The sequence below is a fragment of the Rhinatrema bivittatum genome, chromosome 19, assembly GCF_901001135.1.
Source record: "Rhinatrema bivittatum chromosome 19, aRhiBiv1.1, whole genome shotgun sequence".
In the NCBI taxonomy this organism is placed as follows: domain Eukaryota; kingdom Metazoa; phylum Chordata; class Amphibia; order Gymnophiona; family Rhinatrematidae; genus Rhinatrema; species Rhinatrema bivittatum.
Window position 1 is genome coordinate 38,940,620 of NC_042633.1, and position 19,094 is coordinate 38,959,713.

General features: G+C 47.0%; 1 protein-coding gene across 1 annotated transcript in view; it reads right to left on the reverse strand.

The window, feature by feature from the left end:
• LOC115080606 (adhesion G protein-coupled receptor E3-like) overlaps positions 1 to 15,975 on the reverse strand; it is a 28,199-nt gene extending 12,224 nt beyond the window's left edge. The window contains exons 1-6 of the mRNA XM_029584873.1: positions 15,945 to 15,975; positions 12,023 to 12,076; positions 6,679 to 6,834; positions 2,503 to 2,667; positions 2,209 to 2,291; positions 1,350 to 1,445 (exon numbers count right to left, since the gene is read on the reverse strand). Coding sequence (XP_029440733.1) covers positions 1,350 to 1,445; positions 2,209 to 2,291; positions 2,503 to 2,667; positions 6,679 to 6,834; positions 12,023 to 12,076; positions 15,945 to 15,975 — 585 coding nt within the window. The remainder of the gene's footprint in view (positions 1 to 1,349; positions 1,446 to 2,208; positions 2,292 to 2,502; positions 2,668 to 6,678; positions 6,835 to 12,022; positions 12,077 to 15,944) is intronic.
• Positions 15,976 to 19,094: the final 3,119 nt, after the last annotated feature.

The window sequence follows — 19,094 nt, forward strand, 5'->3', positions numbered from 1 at the left end:
GGCGTGCCTGCCTAATAAAGCAATTTTTCTAACAGAATATAAGCAGGCTCCCTTGCAAGCAAGAGCTAAACCTGCCTAATTTCGGGAACGGTAATGGGCCAAGGTTTCCCCGCAGGCAACATTTCAAGTTCACCTTAAATTTTAAAATATTTCTTTATCGCGAACCCCGACCAAAAGCAGATGGCCCAAAGCGACGCGGGATGAAAACTGTGGGAAACAAAAAATCAGACAATTCCCTTCTCTGGGAATAGTTATTTATTAGCGAGCACAATTCAGTGAATTCATTATAAAAGATCTTTACATGACCATTTGCAAATGGGGTGACGTACACATAGAATAGGCACACACCCCCTGCTTATCAGTGTGGTCAAAAAGGGGGGAGTAAAAGCAGGGCTTCAGCCAGCAAACAGAGTATAAATTCCTTGCTGAGACTCTGTGGGGGGGGGGGGGGGGGAGGTCTGCCTATTCTATGTGTACGTCACCCCATTTGCAAGTGGTCATGTAAAGATCCTTTATAATGATTTCACTGTATCGTGCTCGCTAATAAATAACTATTCCCAGAGAAGGGGGTTGTCTGATTTTTGTTTCCCCACAAAAAAACTAAATTAAAACCCAGCAATGCAAACAAACAGACTGGCAACGAGGGCCGAGCAAACCATGGCCCACCCATGGCGCTGTTACGGCATCGGCCACCAGGACGCCCCCCTTCCTCACGGCCCACTGCTCTGCCCCTCGTTCAGTTTAATCCAGATAACGCCCCCTCGGCATTTGATTCCCGGGAACAAGGTAGTCAGGGAAACAGCTGAAAAGCTAAATCCGGTCCTGGACGAAAAGAAAGAAATACCTGCAAACGGAAAAGGCCAGGGTACAAGATGCACTAAACACAGACCTTCTGCTGAATCCCAAGGGAAACAGAGATCTTTCCTAACAAAATACCATGAACTAATTAATAAAGCAAAAAAAAAGAAAGACCTACTGACGATTAATGGGAAAATGGTTGAAACAGGACTTTCCCAGACCGCTAACCTGATGTCCTAAACCTTCAGTCAGTCTGCAGCAGACTCCCCCCTGCCATGTGGCTCCATAGCACGAATGTCCCTTTTGTAAAGTGTCGTGCTCTGCGTTCGGGACGACGGGTGCGTGAAAGGTCTCAACAAATAAGTAAATAAATACAGGCAAGCTTGTAAGCGGCGACGATGGACGGGGGGAGGCTGCTGCTGCTGCTGGACCGTCTCCGCTCAGAGGAAGCTGAAACGTTATCAGGTTCTGCACACCTGGCAAGCGGGTTGTTTTTTTGTTTCTGAGGCATTGACGGCTGGACGGGAGGGTGCAGAGCGACGTGGTCTCACCTCCAGAGAAACGCCAGCGGCGGAGGCAGCGTTGTCCTTTCCGCAGGGGTCGGCGTTGATGCCCAGCGTCAGGTTCAGTAAGGAACAGAAGGGGGTCTTCACGGGCCCAGGAGGGAGACGAGAAGGAAAAAAAAGGCAAGTTAGGGGGGCCACGGCAAAAAACTGGTCAAAAGCTTTCTGAGGGAAGCGCCGCGTCTCTTTTTAAGCAACCAAAAACGTACAGAATGGTCCGCGGCCAGGGGTAATTTTATAATACAAAAATGAAGAAAGGCGAATGAGTAAAAAATCAAAATCAAGGCTAAACCCCACTTACTGTAATACGACTACAGCCGGACGGTAATCGTAAGGTTTTTGGTTTTTTAGACTTGTGATGTCCTCTGCCTCTTATTGAGGGCTCTTTGCTCCACGGTGACGGAGGCGTTTCCCCCCCGTTTTTTATCTATTTATTTATTGGTTTTCGTGTGACGCCACTCGGGTTCCGTCGTAACGGCTCACAACAATAAACAACAATAATGCACAATAAATATACTAAAATCAGCTTCCCAGGACTACAAAAATAAAACGATATTCTAACGTCGATGGCTGCCTGGCTGCAGTTTATTTCACAAGTGGGGTTTATCCTTTCATTTGCATTTTGTAAACTCCCCGGCGAGGTCTGCGAGCGCGTCGTGCGCATTAAGACTCTACCCAGCGGTTTTCAGAGCCCCAAGCCCTGGGCGTGAGTAACTCGGGCTTTAGAAACCCTTCCTCGGCCGGCCGGCCGGGCACAAGCGGAGTTATCCGTGCACAAAAGGTAAGTTACCCGGGCACATGGTGCACGCAGCACTGGGGCACAGGGAGAGGACGTGGATACAGTTACCTGCTCCGATGACGGCTCAGATATGCATTCGCTTATCTCTCTGTTATTGGCTGTAAAACCACCTCGGCATTTTACTTCAGGGTCTGCAAAACAAAATATCCAGAGGTGGTTACTGAACCTTTTACCTTTCTCTACGCGGTCAAGTGACTCGGTTACCTGTGCACAAAAACCGCCCCAGAATTTGTAACACACAGGGGGCGTCAGGCTTATTTCAGGCCGCACTGGGGGGGGGAAAGAAATGTACCTTGAATGAGTTCATAATCTTACAGCCAGCGTTACCACAGAGACCCTCACCTGGCTCGGGACAGAACGTCCACTGCAGGTCACGGTCGTAGTCTCCCGTCGTGGCGCACCAGGCCCTGCCGTCGTCTCGCCCCGCGGTGATGCAGGCGCCGTGACTCTGCCCTCTGTACTTGAAAGGGAAAACGCACATCTCCTCCTGACTGCTCGTTCCGAGGGCTGAAAAGATGAAGAAGAGAAGCAGGTGACGGGGCAAGAGCCGCGCGGAAGCTGGACAAAGGGTTTCAGAAGAGTAGAGACAGCCAATATGACATTTATTAACAAGTTACAAAAAAAAAAAAGAAGCAGCTTAGGTACGTAGGAGCGAGATCACTTTCATGCCAGTGAGGGAAGTTACAGCGGTAAGCAGGGAAAAACGCTGGCAAAATGCTGAGGTACATTTAAATTAATTACCATTTACCTGACTGCTATTAAACAACTGAAACTGGCTCTAAATATGGAGAAAATAGAAATCATTCTACTTCACAGAAAACCAAAAAATATGACTAACAATACCCTTATTTTGCCAAATATTATTAATCTAACTCTCTCCGACTCAGTAAGAGATTTAGGGATAACCATTGACTGTCAACTAAATTTAAAAAAAAACATATTACCGCCAAACCAAGAGAAGGTTACTATAAACTGCTGGTTCTGAGAAAATTAAAACCTCTGCTGGATGCCAAAGATTTTCGATCAGTGCTACCAGCCTTAATTTTTGTGTCACTAGATTACTCTAATTCTCTCCTTTTAGGCCTCCCACAAACTACGCTAAGTCCATTGCAAGTACTTCAAAACCCCCCCCCCCCCCCCGCACCTTCCCCTCCCTTCCCCACCCCCCCAGCCCTTTCTAAGCCCCCCCCCCCTACCTTTGTTCTCATCACCAATATTAAGAAACTCTCTTATCAGTTTAAGTACTTTGATTGGCATAATTCAGTCAAATAACAGTGGGACGGCGAGCACAGAGTCATTAGTTTTAAATCATCCCACAGGAAGCAAACCTGCTCAGTTAACACTGGAAACCCAAACCACTGATCAAGACAGTACAGCAGCACTTTCGACTTACTGGGGTAACTCCCGCTCCCCCCCCCCCCATGCTTCAGCAGGTCACTCTGGCAGGGGGTCCAAATCTGACGAAAAATACCCTGTTTCCCCGAAAATAAGACAGTGTCTTATATTAATTTTTGCTACCAAAGATGCTCTAGGCCTTATTTTCAGGGGATGTCTAATACCGTTGAGCTGCTGGCTGCCCCTGCGTCAGCCATGCCTCACCAGTGTGCTGTCAGAGAGAGGTAGGAGTGTGCAGCATTCATGGGAGTCAGCTTGGGCTGACTCTGCTGCTTTTGAACCTCTGCACACTGCTTGGAAGGGGTCCCCCGACTGGTACTGCCACCATCCCCAGATGTCAGTAATCTTGCTGCCACTGTCACTGCTGTCGCATGGCTATTTGGGAGGTGCTGATTGCTGCTATTAGCACTGAAGCCCATTCTGCTGCCTCCTCTGTGCAGGCCCCGTGGGCTTCCACTTCCTCCATGTTGATCTCGTACATTGTGAGATCCGCATAGAGAAAGTGCTATTCTTGCACATTCCCAAAGATTACATGTGCCAATCACTAAAAAGTAATTTATCTTGTTTTTTACCTTTGCTGGCTGATGTTAGTTTTCTAATCGGTTGGTCACAGGCTTTTTTTTTTTTCCACCTTCTCTTTCTTATTTTTTTGCCAATTCCTTTTATATCGTCCTTTTTTCTTCCGTATTTCTTTTCCCTCCGTCTTCTTCTCTCAAACACAGTCAGGTTCTCATTCTAACATGCATTTCTCTCTCTCTCACACACACAGACCCTCACTGTCACATGCTCTCTCTCATACAATCATTCATACACACAGTCTCTCTCTTGCACATGCTGTCTGACTCTCACACACCCAGGCTCTCTTTCACTCCCACATGCTGTGTTGCTCAAGCACAGGCTCTCACTGTCACATGCTCTCTCTCTCATACAATCATTCATACACACAGTCTCTCTCTTGCACATGCTGTCTGACTCTCACACACCCAGGCTCTCTCTCACTCCCACATGCTGTCTTGCTCAAGCATAGGCTCTCACCGTCACACGCTGTCTCTCTCACACACACAGAGGCTCTCACATGCTGTCTCTGCAAACATTCAGATCCTCACTCTCACACACAATCTCTCAACTCATCTCATACACGCATGCACACACACACCCTCTACAGACCCTCAGCCTCTCTCTCACCTCTGGGCCTCCTCTTCGCGGGTCACCGCAGGATGGGCTCTGCAGCGGCCCTGAACTTCTCGGGCCTCTTCCTCGGCCCTGCTACCGGGCCTCTTCCTCTTCTTGGGCCGCTGCGACTTGGGATTCGCAGCAGCCCGCGGCGGCTCCTCTTCTGCACGTGCTGATGCTCTTTCTCCTTCCTGCCCATGCGGCTCCGTCAACGTTTACTTCCGGGGCCGCACAGGCAGGAAGGAGAAAGAGCATCAGTGCATTCGAACGCGATCTTTTTCTTCGGGCAAGGAGGCTCAACGGCCGCATGAGCCTCCTTGCGCCCGGGCGCATCGGCTCCCCTCCGGATACCACTGCTCGCGTCTGCCCCTAATACTTTGGAAACCTTATTTAAAAAAAATAAAATAAAATAAAAAATGACGTCACAGGATTGACCGGCCCACCGGGGGAAGCCCGATCCCCCGATAGGTCAATCCGCCCCTGTTTACAAGGGATGTCTTACTTTCGGGGGAGGTCTTATATTTAAGAATTCGGCAAAATCCCTACTAGGTCTTATTTTTGGGGGATGTCTTATTTTCGGGGAAACACGGTAGCACAGTCCTTCCATGTTCCACAGTGACAGCCCCCACCACTCCATTATACCATTCCCCGAAGGAAAGTGCCTGACCATCTGTAAAGGATACATTTCTTGGTCAACCGAAAATATGAGCAATGTATGAAATCTCCCAACGAATATTTATTTATCTAGAAAACTCAATATACAAAGAGTAGGAGAGGAAGGATTGCAGTCTTACTGGTTGCATGACACATTTCCAGAAACTCTGTACGTGGAAGCATTTCCATGGACAATGAAATGTATGGTTTTTCGCTCTTGTACGGGATAAGCGAGTCGGAGGCGATGGCCTTCCCAGAGCATTAGCGGTTGGATTGGGAAAATAAATACCTTATTCCTCCGTCAGCGCGGTCAGAGAGGCCATGAGGCTACTAAGATGTTCAAGCAAATCATCCTCGAAGGCCGCCACCTTGAAAGTAGCAGTCCCAGTTGGAATACTGGACATCCCCTCGTGTTGTTGGATAACCCACAATAACGGTTTCAACCTTGTCGTGTGCCGCGTCGCAATGAGAACTCAGACGTAAGAGAGCCATCAATTAGAATCTGAGCGCTCGGCTCTGAATAAAGGAGGCGGACCACACGTAACCACGTGCCGCAAAAAAACCCCAAACTGCTCCAAAACAAAGACAAGATAATCCCAAGCATTGCGGTCCAAGGCCTTCTTGGCATCAAAGCTGATCAGCAGAGAAGGTTATCTGACGAGCCATGCCCCGGGCAAAGCCCATCGCGCAATAAGACAGATTGCCGGCCCCACACAAAACCCACCTGGTGATCCCCCACTAACGCAGGCACAACACATGCAGGGCGAGTCGCATATATTTTGGTGAGTAACTTAACATCAGAATTCAACAGCGATGTTGGCCGATAAGAGCTCAGTTGTAGAGGGTCTTTGCCCCTTTTTTTTTTTTTTTTGGGATAAGCGTAATCAGGGCCTTATTGGCATGGGATGGGAATGATTGCTGTTCCAGGAACTGCACATGGAAAAGGAGCCATGGGGAAGATACCCGATCCCTCAGCAACTTATAGAACTCCCCCACAAAACCGTCCGGACCCGGCGCCTTAAATGAGGGAGTCCCCAAAATACCCTATTGCTCCAGTTTTGGACTTTTATTTTCACTTTCAGCTCACAGCAAGTCCCAAAGGGCAGCGAAACAGCATTTGCTCTTTGCCTTCATGAATCCATCGGCCAGTGAAAAGCCAAGGCACCATCCCTGACCCTTTGATCCTAAAGTAGTGGGTGGGAACTCTCTGCGGTCCCAGCCCTGGTGCATGGGAATTATGGACATAGACTGACCGCTAGTCCTGCCGGGTCTGTTGCTTCTCAGCAGAAAGCTTACCTTCGCAGGATGTCTCATTCTTATTCTTGAATTGCTCTGCCTTGGATTTGGTTTTGAATCCTTGCAAACAACTGCAGTGGTAACTTCCAGGTGTATTCTTGCACTCAGCGTAAGGACCACAGTCTACCAGCTGGGGTACCAGGCATTCGTTAATATCTGTAACACGAGAGAGAAAACACTCTGAAGTTGCATGGAGGAGCTTTTGGTGTCATAACGTGGAATTTGGGCCTCATGATGAAATCTGATCATAAAATACTGAAAATATGCTGCAAGTATTAACGGGGCTTTTGAGATGTGTTTTCTGCCTTGCGATGTGCCAAGAGCGAGCAGGCGCAGAGAGGTGTGTCCCGTCCCCCCCGCGACCAGGCATCTTACCCTGCTTTTGCTCTTCACCTGACGCGGCCAGATGCCGCCAATGTCGAGCCTCCCTCGCGGCCACGTGAGAATCACTGGAGCACAACGGTTTACAGGTAAAAACATTCATATAATTATAGCGAGTGTTCATGATAAACAGGAGTACTGTACTGGTAGACATAGCTAGATTATAGGGGTTTGCTGGGGGGGAGGGATATTGTTCAAAACGTAATTAAGGCTGTCTGAGGCCCCCGGGGAGCCGGGCGTTCCTGCGGAGTAGTGGTAGTGGTTTCAGGAAGGAAGGATGAGCGGAGAGACGTCATAGCCCACTCAGTGAATATCGCCTGGAAGAGGATGTTACCTGTACAGTTGATTTTGCCGGTTGTTCCATGGTGGGAAGCGTATCCGTCACGGCACCAGCAAGAGAAGCTGCCCCGCTTGTTGGCACAGTTGGCATTCGGCCCGCAAACCGAAGGGTGCTGTGCACATTCATCAATATCTGCAAAGTAATTTGCAATGAGATGTGATTTTGGATGGAACATCAGACTTAAGCACCCGGTGTGCCAAGTTCAGTTGTGTGTGTTAAGAAGCACTAGCTTGCTTTATTTGTTTCTTATAGGGTAGGAAGCTTTCCTGTAATATTGGTAATTACTGGAGGCCTCTAATAGGAAGGTAATAGGATATCTTTGTATGAGAACCAGAGAGCGTGTGCATATGTGAATATATTTATTTATTTATTTATTTATTTATTTATTTATTTAACACTTTTTATATACCGGCATTCGTAGGACACATCATGTCGGTTCACAATTAACTGAGAAAGGAAATTACAATGAACGAGGATAGAATGAGAGGCAGAGAGCGTGTGTGTGTGTGTGTGTGAGGAAGATAGAGTTTGTGTGTGAGAGAGAGGGTATGTATTTGAGTGTGTGTGTGTGCGAGCGCGTGTGTGTGAGAGAGCGCGTGTGAGGAAGATTGAGTTTATGTGTGAGAGAGAGGGTATGTATTTGAGTGTGTGTGTGTGAGAGAGAGAGAAGGGAGAGTGTCTGTGGGTGAGGGAGAGAGAGAGAGGATAAACTTTGTGTGGCCCCCTTTTCCTAATCGATGACAGTCTTAGGCTGACTGGAAATAATTAAAAAAAACCCAGATTTGGAGAGCAGCAGATTTTTCTAATCCTTACTAGTTTCATTACCGGATGATGTTTGACGTGTGCTGTTCTGAAACATTATATTGGTGTTTTGGATAAGTTATCTGTTGAGGGATTTTTTTTTTTAATATTGGCCTGCGTGTTACTAAACATGTGGTGTAACTGTTTCCCCTGTTATAGGATGCAAATAACTTTTCTTTTGGCCCACATGGATACCCTTGCACTGTGTCTCTCCACCGGTAAAGTTCCTTTCTCCAGACGTTGACTCGTAGCCTTCCTTGCACTCACAGAAGTAACTTCCAATGGTGTTCCTACAGAATGAATTTGAGGGACAGGAACTCGAAATCCGGCACTCGTTCTCATCTGCAATATTAAGAAACTCTCTTATAAGTTTAAGTACTTTGATTGGCATAATTCAGTCAAATAACAGTGGGACGGCGAGCACAGAGTCATTAGTTTTAAATCATCCCACAGGAAACAAACCCACTCAGTTAACACTGGAAACCCAAACCACTGATCAAGACAGTACAGCAGCACTTGTGTATTACTGGGGTAACTCCCGCCCACCCCATGCTTCAGCAGGTTCTGCAGATCCCTCTGGCAGGGGGGTCCAAATCTGACGAAAAATAGCACAGTCCTTCCATGTTCATAGTGACAGCCCCCACCCACTCGATTATACCATTCCCCGATGGAAAGTGCCTGACCATCTGTAAAGGATACATTTCTTGGTCAACCGAAAATATGAGCAATGTATGAAATCTCCCAACGAATATTTATTTATCTAGAAAACTCAATATACAAAGAGCAGGAGAGGAGGATTGCAGTATTACTGGTTGCATGACACATTTCCAGAAACTCTGTATGTGGAAGCATTCCCATGGACAGTGAAATAAGGTATTTATTTTCCCAATCCAACTGATAATGCTCTGGGAAGGCCATGTTCAATTTTAAATCCCGTACAAGAGCCAAAAAACATACATTCCTCCATCAGCGCGGTCAGAGAGGCCATGAGGCTACTAAGATGTTCAAGCAAATCATCCGCGAAGGCCGCCACCTTGAAAGTAGCAGTCCCAGTTGGAATACTGGACATCCCCTCGTGTTGTTGGATAACCCACAATAACGGTTTCAACCTTGTCGTGTGCCGCGTCGCAATGAAAACTCAGACGTAAGAGAGCCATTAATTAGAATCTGAGCGCTCGGCTCTGAATAAAGGAGGCAGACCACACGTAACCATGCGCCGCAAAAAAACCCAAACTGCTCCAAAACAAAGACTAGATAATCCCAAGCAGCGCGGTCCAAGGCCTTCTCGGCATCAAAGCTGATCAGCAGAGAAGGTTAATCCAACGAGCCACGCCCGGGCAAAGCCCATCGCGCAATAAGACAGACTGCGGCCCCCGCACACAAAACCCACCTGGTGATCCCCCACTAACGCAGGCACAACACATGCAGGGGCGATCTGCATAGATTTTGGTGAGTAACTTAACGTCAGAATTCAACAGCGATATTGGCCGATAAGAGCTCGGTTGTAGAGGATCTTTGCTCTTTTTTTTTTTTTTGGGACAAGCGTAATCAGGACCTTATTGGCATGGGGTGAGAATGATTGCTGTTCCAGGAACTGCACATGGAAAAGGAGCCATGGGGAAGATACCCGATCCCTCAGCATCTTATAGAACTTCCCCACAAAACCATCCGGACGGCCGGCGTCTTAAATGAGGCAGTGCCAAAAATACCCCTATTGCTCTGGTTTTGGACTTTTATTTTCACTTTCAGCTCACAGCAAGTCCCAAAGTGCAGCGAAACAGCATTTGCTCTTTGCCCTTCATGAATCCATCGGCCAGTTGGAAAAGCCAAGGCACCATCCCTGACCCTTTGATCCTAAGGTAGAGGATGCATTGGGAATTTATGGACATTAGACCGACCGCTAGTCGTGCCGTGTCTGTTGCTTCTCAGCAGACATCTTACCTTCACAGACTGTCTCATTCTTATTCTTGAATTGCTCCGCCCTGGATTTGGTTTTGAATCCTTGCTCACAACTGCAGTGGTAACCTCCAGGTGTATTCTTGCACTCCGCGTAAGGACCACAGTCTACCAGCTGGGGTACCAGGCATTCGTTAATATCTGTAACACAAGAGAGAAAAACTCTGAAGTCGCATGGAGGAGCTTTTTGGTGTTCATAACGTGGAGTTTGGGACCTGAGCCTGCAGTGTTTGTGCTCCAGGCTTATTTTTCCCCTACCTGCAGGCTTTACTGAAGTGGAGTGGCTGGAAGCTTTTTAGTGTTTTCCCAGAGACCCGGCAATTGATGCAGATTCCCTGGGAAAACTCCGGAGAGTTTCCATGTATGATCACCAGTGACCTACACAGAGGCATTAACACTTTCTCTCCCGCTGGTCGTGCCTCTCCTGTGCATTCTAGGATCCCCTCTGGGATATCCAAAGGTATCAAACACTTTTGGCACCTTGAGATCATGAGATATGTGCACCCTGGGATCCCTGTCCTGTCTGGGACGTATCAGCGTCTCGCCCACCCTGCTTATACTACTCCATGGATCACTGTGCCCCAAATGCATGATTATGCACGTTACTGAACTGAACAGGGCCTCAAGCTTTCTCGATCGTGTCTCATTTTATCTACGCCATCGAGAGTGTCCGCCTTTGGGTTAAGTGCTGTCTATATGGTACTGCAGGGCTCAGCTATATTATTTTCTTGTCTCTTTCTTTGGATGGTGTAGAGGGCTATGTCTTAAAGACAGAGAAGCTATACACAACATCCATTGGGATAAAAAAAAAAAAAAAAACCAACAACAGCGAGAGCAAGGAAGGATATTATAGCTTAAGTTAAAGGAGACGATGGTCTGGGCCTTCTGAATTCTGAAATGCTATTACCGTGCCTGCGTAAAACAAAGCTTTTCACCTTTTACCTAAGGTTTAGTTAATCAGGTTACCCCCAAAGGTCCCTCCCCAGGAGGAGTCCCACACGCTGGGAGCTATTGCGGGTCTCTGCAGGGCACCCAAAGGTAAGTCGTGCCTAATGACGTGCGGTTTATTTACAGTTATTTCCTCAAACACGGAGCTCTGTTAGTGGCGTGGCGAGATTATACATTCTCTTTGGTTTGTTTTGTTTCCTTTCATTGTGTGGAATATGTTAATAAAGTCATCTTTTTAATAGTTCTGCGACACTGCTGGTGTACTCGGGTCGTCGGTGCTTTTCTCCCCTCACCGGGAGGTTTTTCGGTATACTTGCTGAGCATTTTATATTTACAATCGCCTGAACTCTATTACTTATATGTAGGTGACACAGTGCTGGCGGCAGAAAAAAAAAAAAGACCACATGGTCCATCCAGTCTGCCCAGCAAGCTTCCTCCTCAGTGAAGACCGAAGCAAGGAATTCATTTCAGTCTCTCCGCTATGGCTTTCTCATCTTTACCCCTTGATCCCTGGTCCAAACGACTCCCTCGCATTTTTTTTTTTTTTTTTTACTTCGAACGTACCTGAAAATGTTTTTATTATTTGCTTCCCACCGCGAGAGCTTCTTTTCAGATTCTCGCTTTGCACCCGACTTGCCCGTTTTCCTTGTGCAGTTTCCGTTTTCGTCCGGATCCCTCTTCCGTTCCCTTGAAAGACGTTTCTTTTTAGCTTAGCTGCCTACCTAGGCGCACGCGTGCCCATCAGCTTTGCGCTCCCACCACCGCCCATTCGTGAGAATGAATGAAACGAATCGACCGACCAATGCGCATTTTATGTCCGAATTGTTCACGGGCGCCTCTGTTTGTGCCCTGCCTTGACTTTGTGAGCAGTGCGGGTTAGAAAATCTTTTAAATAAAGAAAGAAATGCCAGCTCTTACCTGTGCTGCTGTAGCTAAGTCCATACTGCCTAGGAGAAGCAAGGAGAAAGATACCTGGAGAAAAAAAAAAAGAGGAAGAAAGAAAAAAAGTTTATTATAATCTGCCCTGTACGTGGTTTTGTTTTTATTTATATTGCACTTCAAAGCAGATTACATTCAGGCACTGTAGGTATTTCCCCTGCCCCAGAGGGCTTAATCTCTCTGTTCTCCTGCTTTCCTCCTCCTCTTATCTCTTCCTGCATTCTCTCCTCTTCCCATTTCGCCTCCTTTTTCTTCTCTCCTCCATGATCTCCCTGTGTTCCTTCCCCTCCCTCACCACCACCACCACCACCAAATTCAGGGCCCTTTCTTTTCTCACTCCGCATCCCCAGTCCTCTCTCTCTCTCTCTCCCTCTGCCCCATACTCTGTCCTCTCTCCCTTCCCACCATCCTCACTCCTCTCTCCCCTTTTCCCTCCATCACGGGTCCATTCTCCCTCTGCCCAATCCTTGCCCTTTCCTCCCTACGATCTCCAGTCCTCTCCTACCTCCTCCATCACAGTTCCTTTCTCTCTCTCTCTCCTGCCATCCTGTATCTGATCCCCAGCTGCTTTCTGTTCTATTTTTCTTCTCAACTTCCATCTCTTCCTCCTCCATGGCATCTCTCCTCTGCAGCTCTTCTCACATCCTTCATCTCTCTCTTTCACTCCTCTCCATTTATCTACTTCTATACTTTCATTCCTTTTGTTTCCCATCCCTGCACCTGTTCCTCCACCTCTAGATCAGTCCTCGTCCCTGTAATTCCTCCTTTCCCATTCTGCTGCATTTATCCCTTTTTCTAACCAAACCCTCTACTTCTGTCCCTGCCTCTTCCCTCATCTGTCCCATGTCTTCACCCCCTTCACCGTATCGCCCCCTGCTTCTTCCCAAGCATCTACCTCCTGCCCCCCTGCCTGATGCCCTTCACATTATCTGCCCCCCCCCCCCCCCATCTGCCCCTGCCTCCTGCCAGCATCCTCATCCTCTTCACTGGTATTTGCCACTGCCTGTTCCCCAGTCATATACATTTTATTTATTTATAAAAAAACTTAATTGCTTTCCAATTTTTATTTGCTTATAACATTTATGAATCGCTTTCCAGGTTTTACAATAAAATCCTCCAAAGCAATGAACAATAAAATGAAAAACAGAAATACAAAAAAACCCCCAAAATAAAACCTTAATTATACAATAAAATAGATAATAACATTACCCCCAACAAAAACATATTTATACCCTAGAATTAAAATTATAGCAGTGAATTGTTCTGTTTTGCCCATTGTAACTTTGATTGTTTCGACCTTTCTTATTTATAGTTACTTGGTTTTTCCCTTGTTTCATGTAAACCGGCCTGATATGAATCCCATTCATGAAGGCCGGTATAGAAATATTTTAAATAAAATTAAATAAATGTAATCATTTATTATAGCTCAGTTACAATAAAATCTTTCAAAATGAGGTACATAATCCCAAATGAAATTTAAAACAGAATCCAAAACGTAACATAAAAAGACAAATAAAACAAAAGTCAAAACATACAGTACTTATTGTGATGGCCGCTCACAGTCGGGCCCATGAGCAGCCCTCTTACCCCCAGCAACATGCTTCTGCACTTTGCAGCCTGGAGGGCCATCATCTCCCTGCCCAGTGCTGTGCTACTGTCTCCTCTTTGTGGCAGGGAGACGCTCTTGCGCCATCCCGCTGCAATGGGACGCCGCCTATTTGTGGCTCCAGCAGCTGCCGCCACAGACTTCCTGCTTCACTTTCACGGAGCTCTCTAGGTGCGCCGCATGCCTCTTCTTTGGATTTAAAGGTCCTGCGGCGGGAAAAGCCTGAGGGCACTACCTGATGATGACCGTCTTCAAGCCCTATAAAAAAGAGCTCCTCATTCACTCCCTCGTCGCCCTTGCTTCAGGTCTTCATGTTCTGTGTGGCCTGTTCCTGATCTTGTTGGACTCCTGAGTCTAAGCCCTTTCAACCTCATCCCATGACCCTCCTAGTTCTAGTGCCTCCTTTCCATTGATAAGAGGCTCAGCTCCTGTGCAGGGAAACCTTGGAGATATTTGAACTTAAGAACATAAGAACACGCCATACTGGGTCAGACTGAGGGTCTAATCAAGCCCAGCATCCTGTTTCCAAACAGTGGCCAATCCAGGCCATAAGAACCTGGCAAGTACCCAAAAACTAAGTCTATTCCATGTAACCATTGCTAATGGCAGTTGGCTATTCTCTAAGTGAACTTAATAGCAGGTAATGGACTTCTCCTCCAAGAACTATCCAATCCTTTTTGAACCCAGCTACACTAACTGCACTAACACATCCTCTGGCAACAAATTCAGAGAGCTTTATTGTGCATTGAGTGAAAGAATATTCTCCGATTAGTCTTAAATTGCTACTTGCTAACTTCATGGAGGTGCCCCTAGTCCTTCTATATCCGAAAGAGCAAATAACCGATTCACATTTACCCGTTCTAGACCTCTCATGATCTTAAAGACCTCTATCATATCCCCCCCTCAGCCATCTCTTCTCCAAGCTGAACAGCCCTACCCTCTTTAGTCTTTCCTCATGGGGAGCTGTTCCATTCCCCTTATCATTTTGGTAGCCCTTCTCTGTACCTTCTCATTGCAATTGTATCTTTTTTGAGATGCGGTGACCAGAATTGTACACAGTATTCAAGGTGCGGGCTCCACCATGGAGAGATACAGAGGAATTATGACATTTTACTTGTTATTCACCATTCCCTTCCTAATGTCTCTATCCTATCTCCCCTATCTCCCCTCTCCTCCAGGGTGCATCATGTTAGATCTTTTAACTCTCTCCCCATGTTTAGATCTTTAACTCTCTCCCTTCCCCCCCCCCCCTGTAGGTTTTCTCCTCCTCCTCCCATCCATCTTTTACTTCCCCCTGCTAATTTTCTTCACTGCCTTGTTTTAACTCCCTTGTTAAAACGAACATGTACATTTGTATATAATTCCTGTATATAAGTCCTGTATTATCTCCTACCCCTGTTAACACTCCCCCTGTTAATGTTATTATTGTAAAGCCTGTTGCTAAGTTATGTTACATTGTGAACGAGGTTATGTTTTGCAAACGGTGCCTCGGTTATATAAGAAACCTTAAATAAATAAATTAAATAAATGTGCTTTAGGATGAAGACCACTGACCATGTTAGCAGCCTCCCTCTGGAGCGACTCCATCCTGTTTCTATCCTTTTGAAGGTGGGGTCTCCAGAATTGTGCTCAGTATTCCCAGTGAGGTCTCACCAGGGACTCTACAGGGGCAGCATCACCTCCCTTTTCCTGCTGACCCTTCCTTCCCTGTGCAGCCAAGCATCTTTCTGGCTTTTACCGTCACTTTATCCACCATAAGATCATCAAATAACATCACCCCCATATCCTGCTCTTACTTTCTGCTTAGAAGAATTTCACTCCTGATGCATAATTTTGCATTTTATTTTTTTTTTTAGGCATAAAATCTTAAGCTGCTAAACTTTAGACCATTTCTTGAGCTTCGCAAGGTCCCTTCTCATGTGTTTCATACCTTCTTGGCTGTTCTACCCTGTTGCAGATTTTGGTGTCGTTGGCAAAAAGACGAACCTATCTCCTCAACCCTTCTCTATAGCATCGCTCATGAAAATCTTGAAAAGAACCGGCCCGAGGATCAATCCCCAAGGCCCTCAGCTAGTAACCCCATGATCTGAAGTCCTGTGTCTTAAATATTTACCTTATATGTTCCAGCTTTCTGTTGCTATTTGTTTTGTGAAAGCATCATAAAGTAAGCTTAGGCATTCCCCCCTCCCACAGACCCGAGACAGGGAGCGGCCCCAGTCCCGGGTACAGCTGGCTCTCTGTAGCCCCTTTCACCGTACCCCTCTTCCTTCCTGAACGGTAAAAGCGGTGTCTTACCCAGCAGCAGTGAGATGCGTCTGTTCCCCATCCTGCCAGACGGTCTGTGACGGCAAAGGGGGCTCTGCAGTTCTCCTTATCGTGCTGCGGCACAGAGGGGGAGCAAGGGACTGGGTGCGAGAAGCAAGCAGGCTCGGGTTTTGCCTTAGGACGGCTGTTATTTATGCAGCCCCAGCTCTGCCCTCTGCATCAATGGCAGGGGTTGGAAGGAAATTAGAACCAAAAAAAAGTTACCCTCAGCAGTCAGAGTGACAGATAAGTATGAGAAAAAAATAAGTGTGAAAGCTTGTTGGGCAGACCGGATGGGCCGTTTGGTCTTCTCTTCTGCCATCATTTCTATGTTAAGGACCCGAGTCAGCCACGCATTTTCCCCACAGACAGAAAGCCCAACTGCCCTCACTGGACGCGGCACAGAGCTGTGAAACCTGGAAGATCCTGAGTCAGTTCCCCCCCCGATCCCCTCTCCCACCTCCAACAAGTTACACGGGGTCAATTTGCAGAGGCTCTGGGTGCCTAATTTTTAGGGGGTTAGGCATCTAAATAATCTCAAGCTTTGAAAACTGACCAGGGATGAGTGCCTAAAACTTGAGTGGCCACAGAGGTGACCTTAGGTTAGGGACAAAAGTTAGACATGGGGATCCTAAAGCAAGGTGATGCGCCTCCATGGTTTTTTGTGATTTTGTTATACTTTTTTTTTTTTTATACTGTCTTTTATGGTAATTATGAAAAACATTTAAAGTATGCACACAAGTCCTCCTAAAACGCCTCTCCCCGGATTGCACGAAACTGGATTACGTGCACACTTTTATGCAAAGTGAGCCTCCCAGCTGTTTTGTAACTGCGTTTTATGCACATACAGCTTTAAAAATCAGGCCGAAAGTTTATCACTTCTTTTCCTGATACCGCTTTTAACTTCTTTTTTGCATTTGCCTTTGTTTGCATAAACCCCGCTGCTGATCAAAATAAGAGAAGAGCTGAGCAAAGGAGTTCCTTACAAAACACATGTAAAAGACTAGCAGGTCTGCATTGCTTTTCCCCGTAGACTCAAAGTGAGAGCAGCTCTTAAGGCACCCTCCCTAAATTCTCAGGCACTGCACTTGATTGCTATCAGTGTTCCCCTTTTTTTGTATTTTGCAAACTAACTTTCTGCAGAAGAAAGCACAACACAGTCACCCATTTCCAGACATTCAACGTTTGCTGCCTTAGTTACTGCATCGGAATAGTGCGACTCCTCTCCACCCTTCCATGCATGCTCTCCCTCCCTGCGCCCTGCATTAAACTCTTGCCCTGAGCAGCAACATCACCACCTGCAACGCGGCATGAGAGCCTGGGGGAACCCTTCTGCCAGCTAAGATGACCCCCCTCCCCTCCTGTCCATCATCCTTCACTTAAGTTAGAGACGGGCTGACAAGTCTGATCAGGTTAGTCTAGGTCAGAGAGGGCATCCGGGAACACAGTCCAGGACTGCTAGTCTAGGTCAGAGAGGGCATCCGGGAACACAGTCCAGGACTGCACAGGGAGGAATTCCAGGCGAAAGGTCCATGTGCCCATACTGGATCCATGGTGAACCCCCGCTGAGAAAACAGTTGAGTTTCCCCATGTACGAGCAGCGTCGCCAACTGAAGGGCACCGCCAGAATCACCTTCCTCTCTGCAATAAAATGAAGCGTGGCAGACTGGACACAGAGGGAGGCCCATCTTTCATATACCAGGTTTGAGGGACACTGAGGTACATTCCCGGGGGCTCTAGGCCATCGGCGCCAGACTGAACCAGTCCTATTCCTATTCTTCTGAGAGAGTCGCTTGGGCTGAAGCAGGACTCGCTTAGCCTGGTGCTACCCGAGTAAGTAACCATGTGTCTGTCACACCCACAGGTAAAATGAATAGCGAAAGTGAAGCATGATGATGCTCAGGATGTACCAGACAGCCTGCCGGGCCACTCAAGAGAGTTATAGGGTTGTGGTGGGGGAGAGAGGAGGAACGTGTGCAGATAGAAATATTAGATATCACACGTATAAATGTCAGTGCTTATCATATTTGGGAGGGTGAATCTGACCTCCATGTCTCCTCCTGTGGTAAATGATGACAGAAGGGTGCACATTGCATAATAAGTGAAGAAGAGGGCTTGGAAGATCCCAGTGAATGAGACAAGTTTGGCTTTTTTTCCTCTAAGATGCTCCAAGCAGTCTTGTACATAGAAGACCCTCTTGAGCTGGTGCAGGTGACATCGGTCTCTAATAATCTAAAGTTGTCTTGAAGAGCGCAGGAGCTGGAAATACCGGAGAATAGCTCAGAACTGGCAAATGTGTCTAGGGTTTTGCTGCTTCTAATGCATCTCTCTTCTTTCCAAGGAATATTATTCTGTTGAAAAGAACTTACGATGGCTCTGCCTCTTCTCTAAAGCCCTTCTCAGTACTCATGCGGTTAACCAGAACCTGCAGGTTCTTTTTTTTTTTTTAGAGGATAAGAAAAGAAACTTGACTTCACTTTTCAGGTCTACTGCTGCTGTTAAAAATCGACAGATTTCTGCTCTGATAAAATTTTGAAATGGATGAGCAACGAAACGTAAACCCAAAATTTATAGAAAAACTGCTCCGGGTGCCACCCCCTCCAGCAATTCCGCACTGGGGGGGGGGGGGGTGTTTTGAGATTTCTATTCTGTCACAAAGCCTCTTACTTTAACTACTACAAAACTCATGCACTAAATATTTAAGTCCCCTGATTCTTCCAAAACCCGTCACCAGGTCAGAAAGCTTCTTATGGTGGAGCCTCCCTGCCCCACTGAAAACTGACGGAGGTTGATCAGGATCGGTGATGTCAACCTCGCCATTCCTCTTTGCTAACCCAGGTGTTTCACTGCCCTGCGACTACAAAAACTTTGCAGGTGCAGGTTCGGTGGGTGCATGCTAAATTTTAAACTACAATAGCGTGTATTGCATTAAACACTTTTTTTTTATTCAGCACAAGCGCTTTCTATAGGGTTACAGCTCACACATGCATTTGGTAACATCTTCCCGTAATCACGCTCCTAACTGGAGCACACGTGTGCCGCTTAAAAGGGATTCTCAGCCACCGGCCTCTTGCGGAGGGGAGGCTGGAGACCGGCCATGCCACATGGACATTCTGGCTCTCCGCTCCACCTGGACCACCT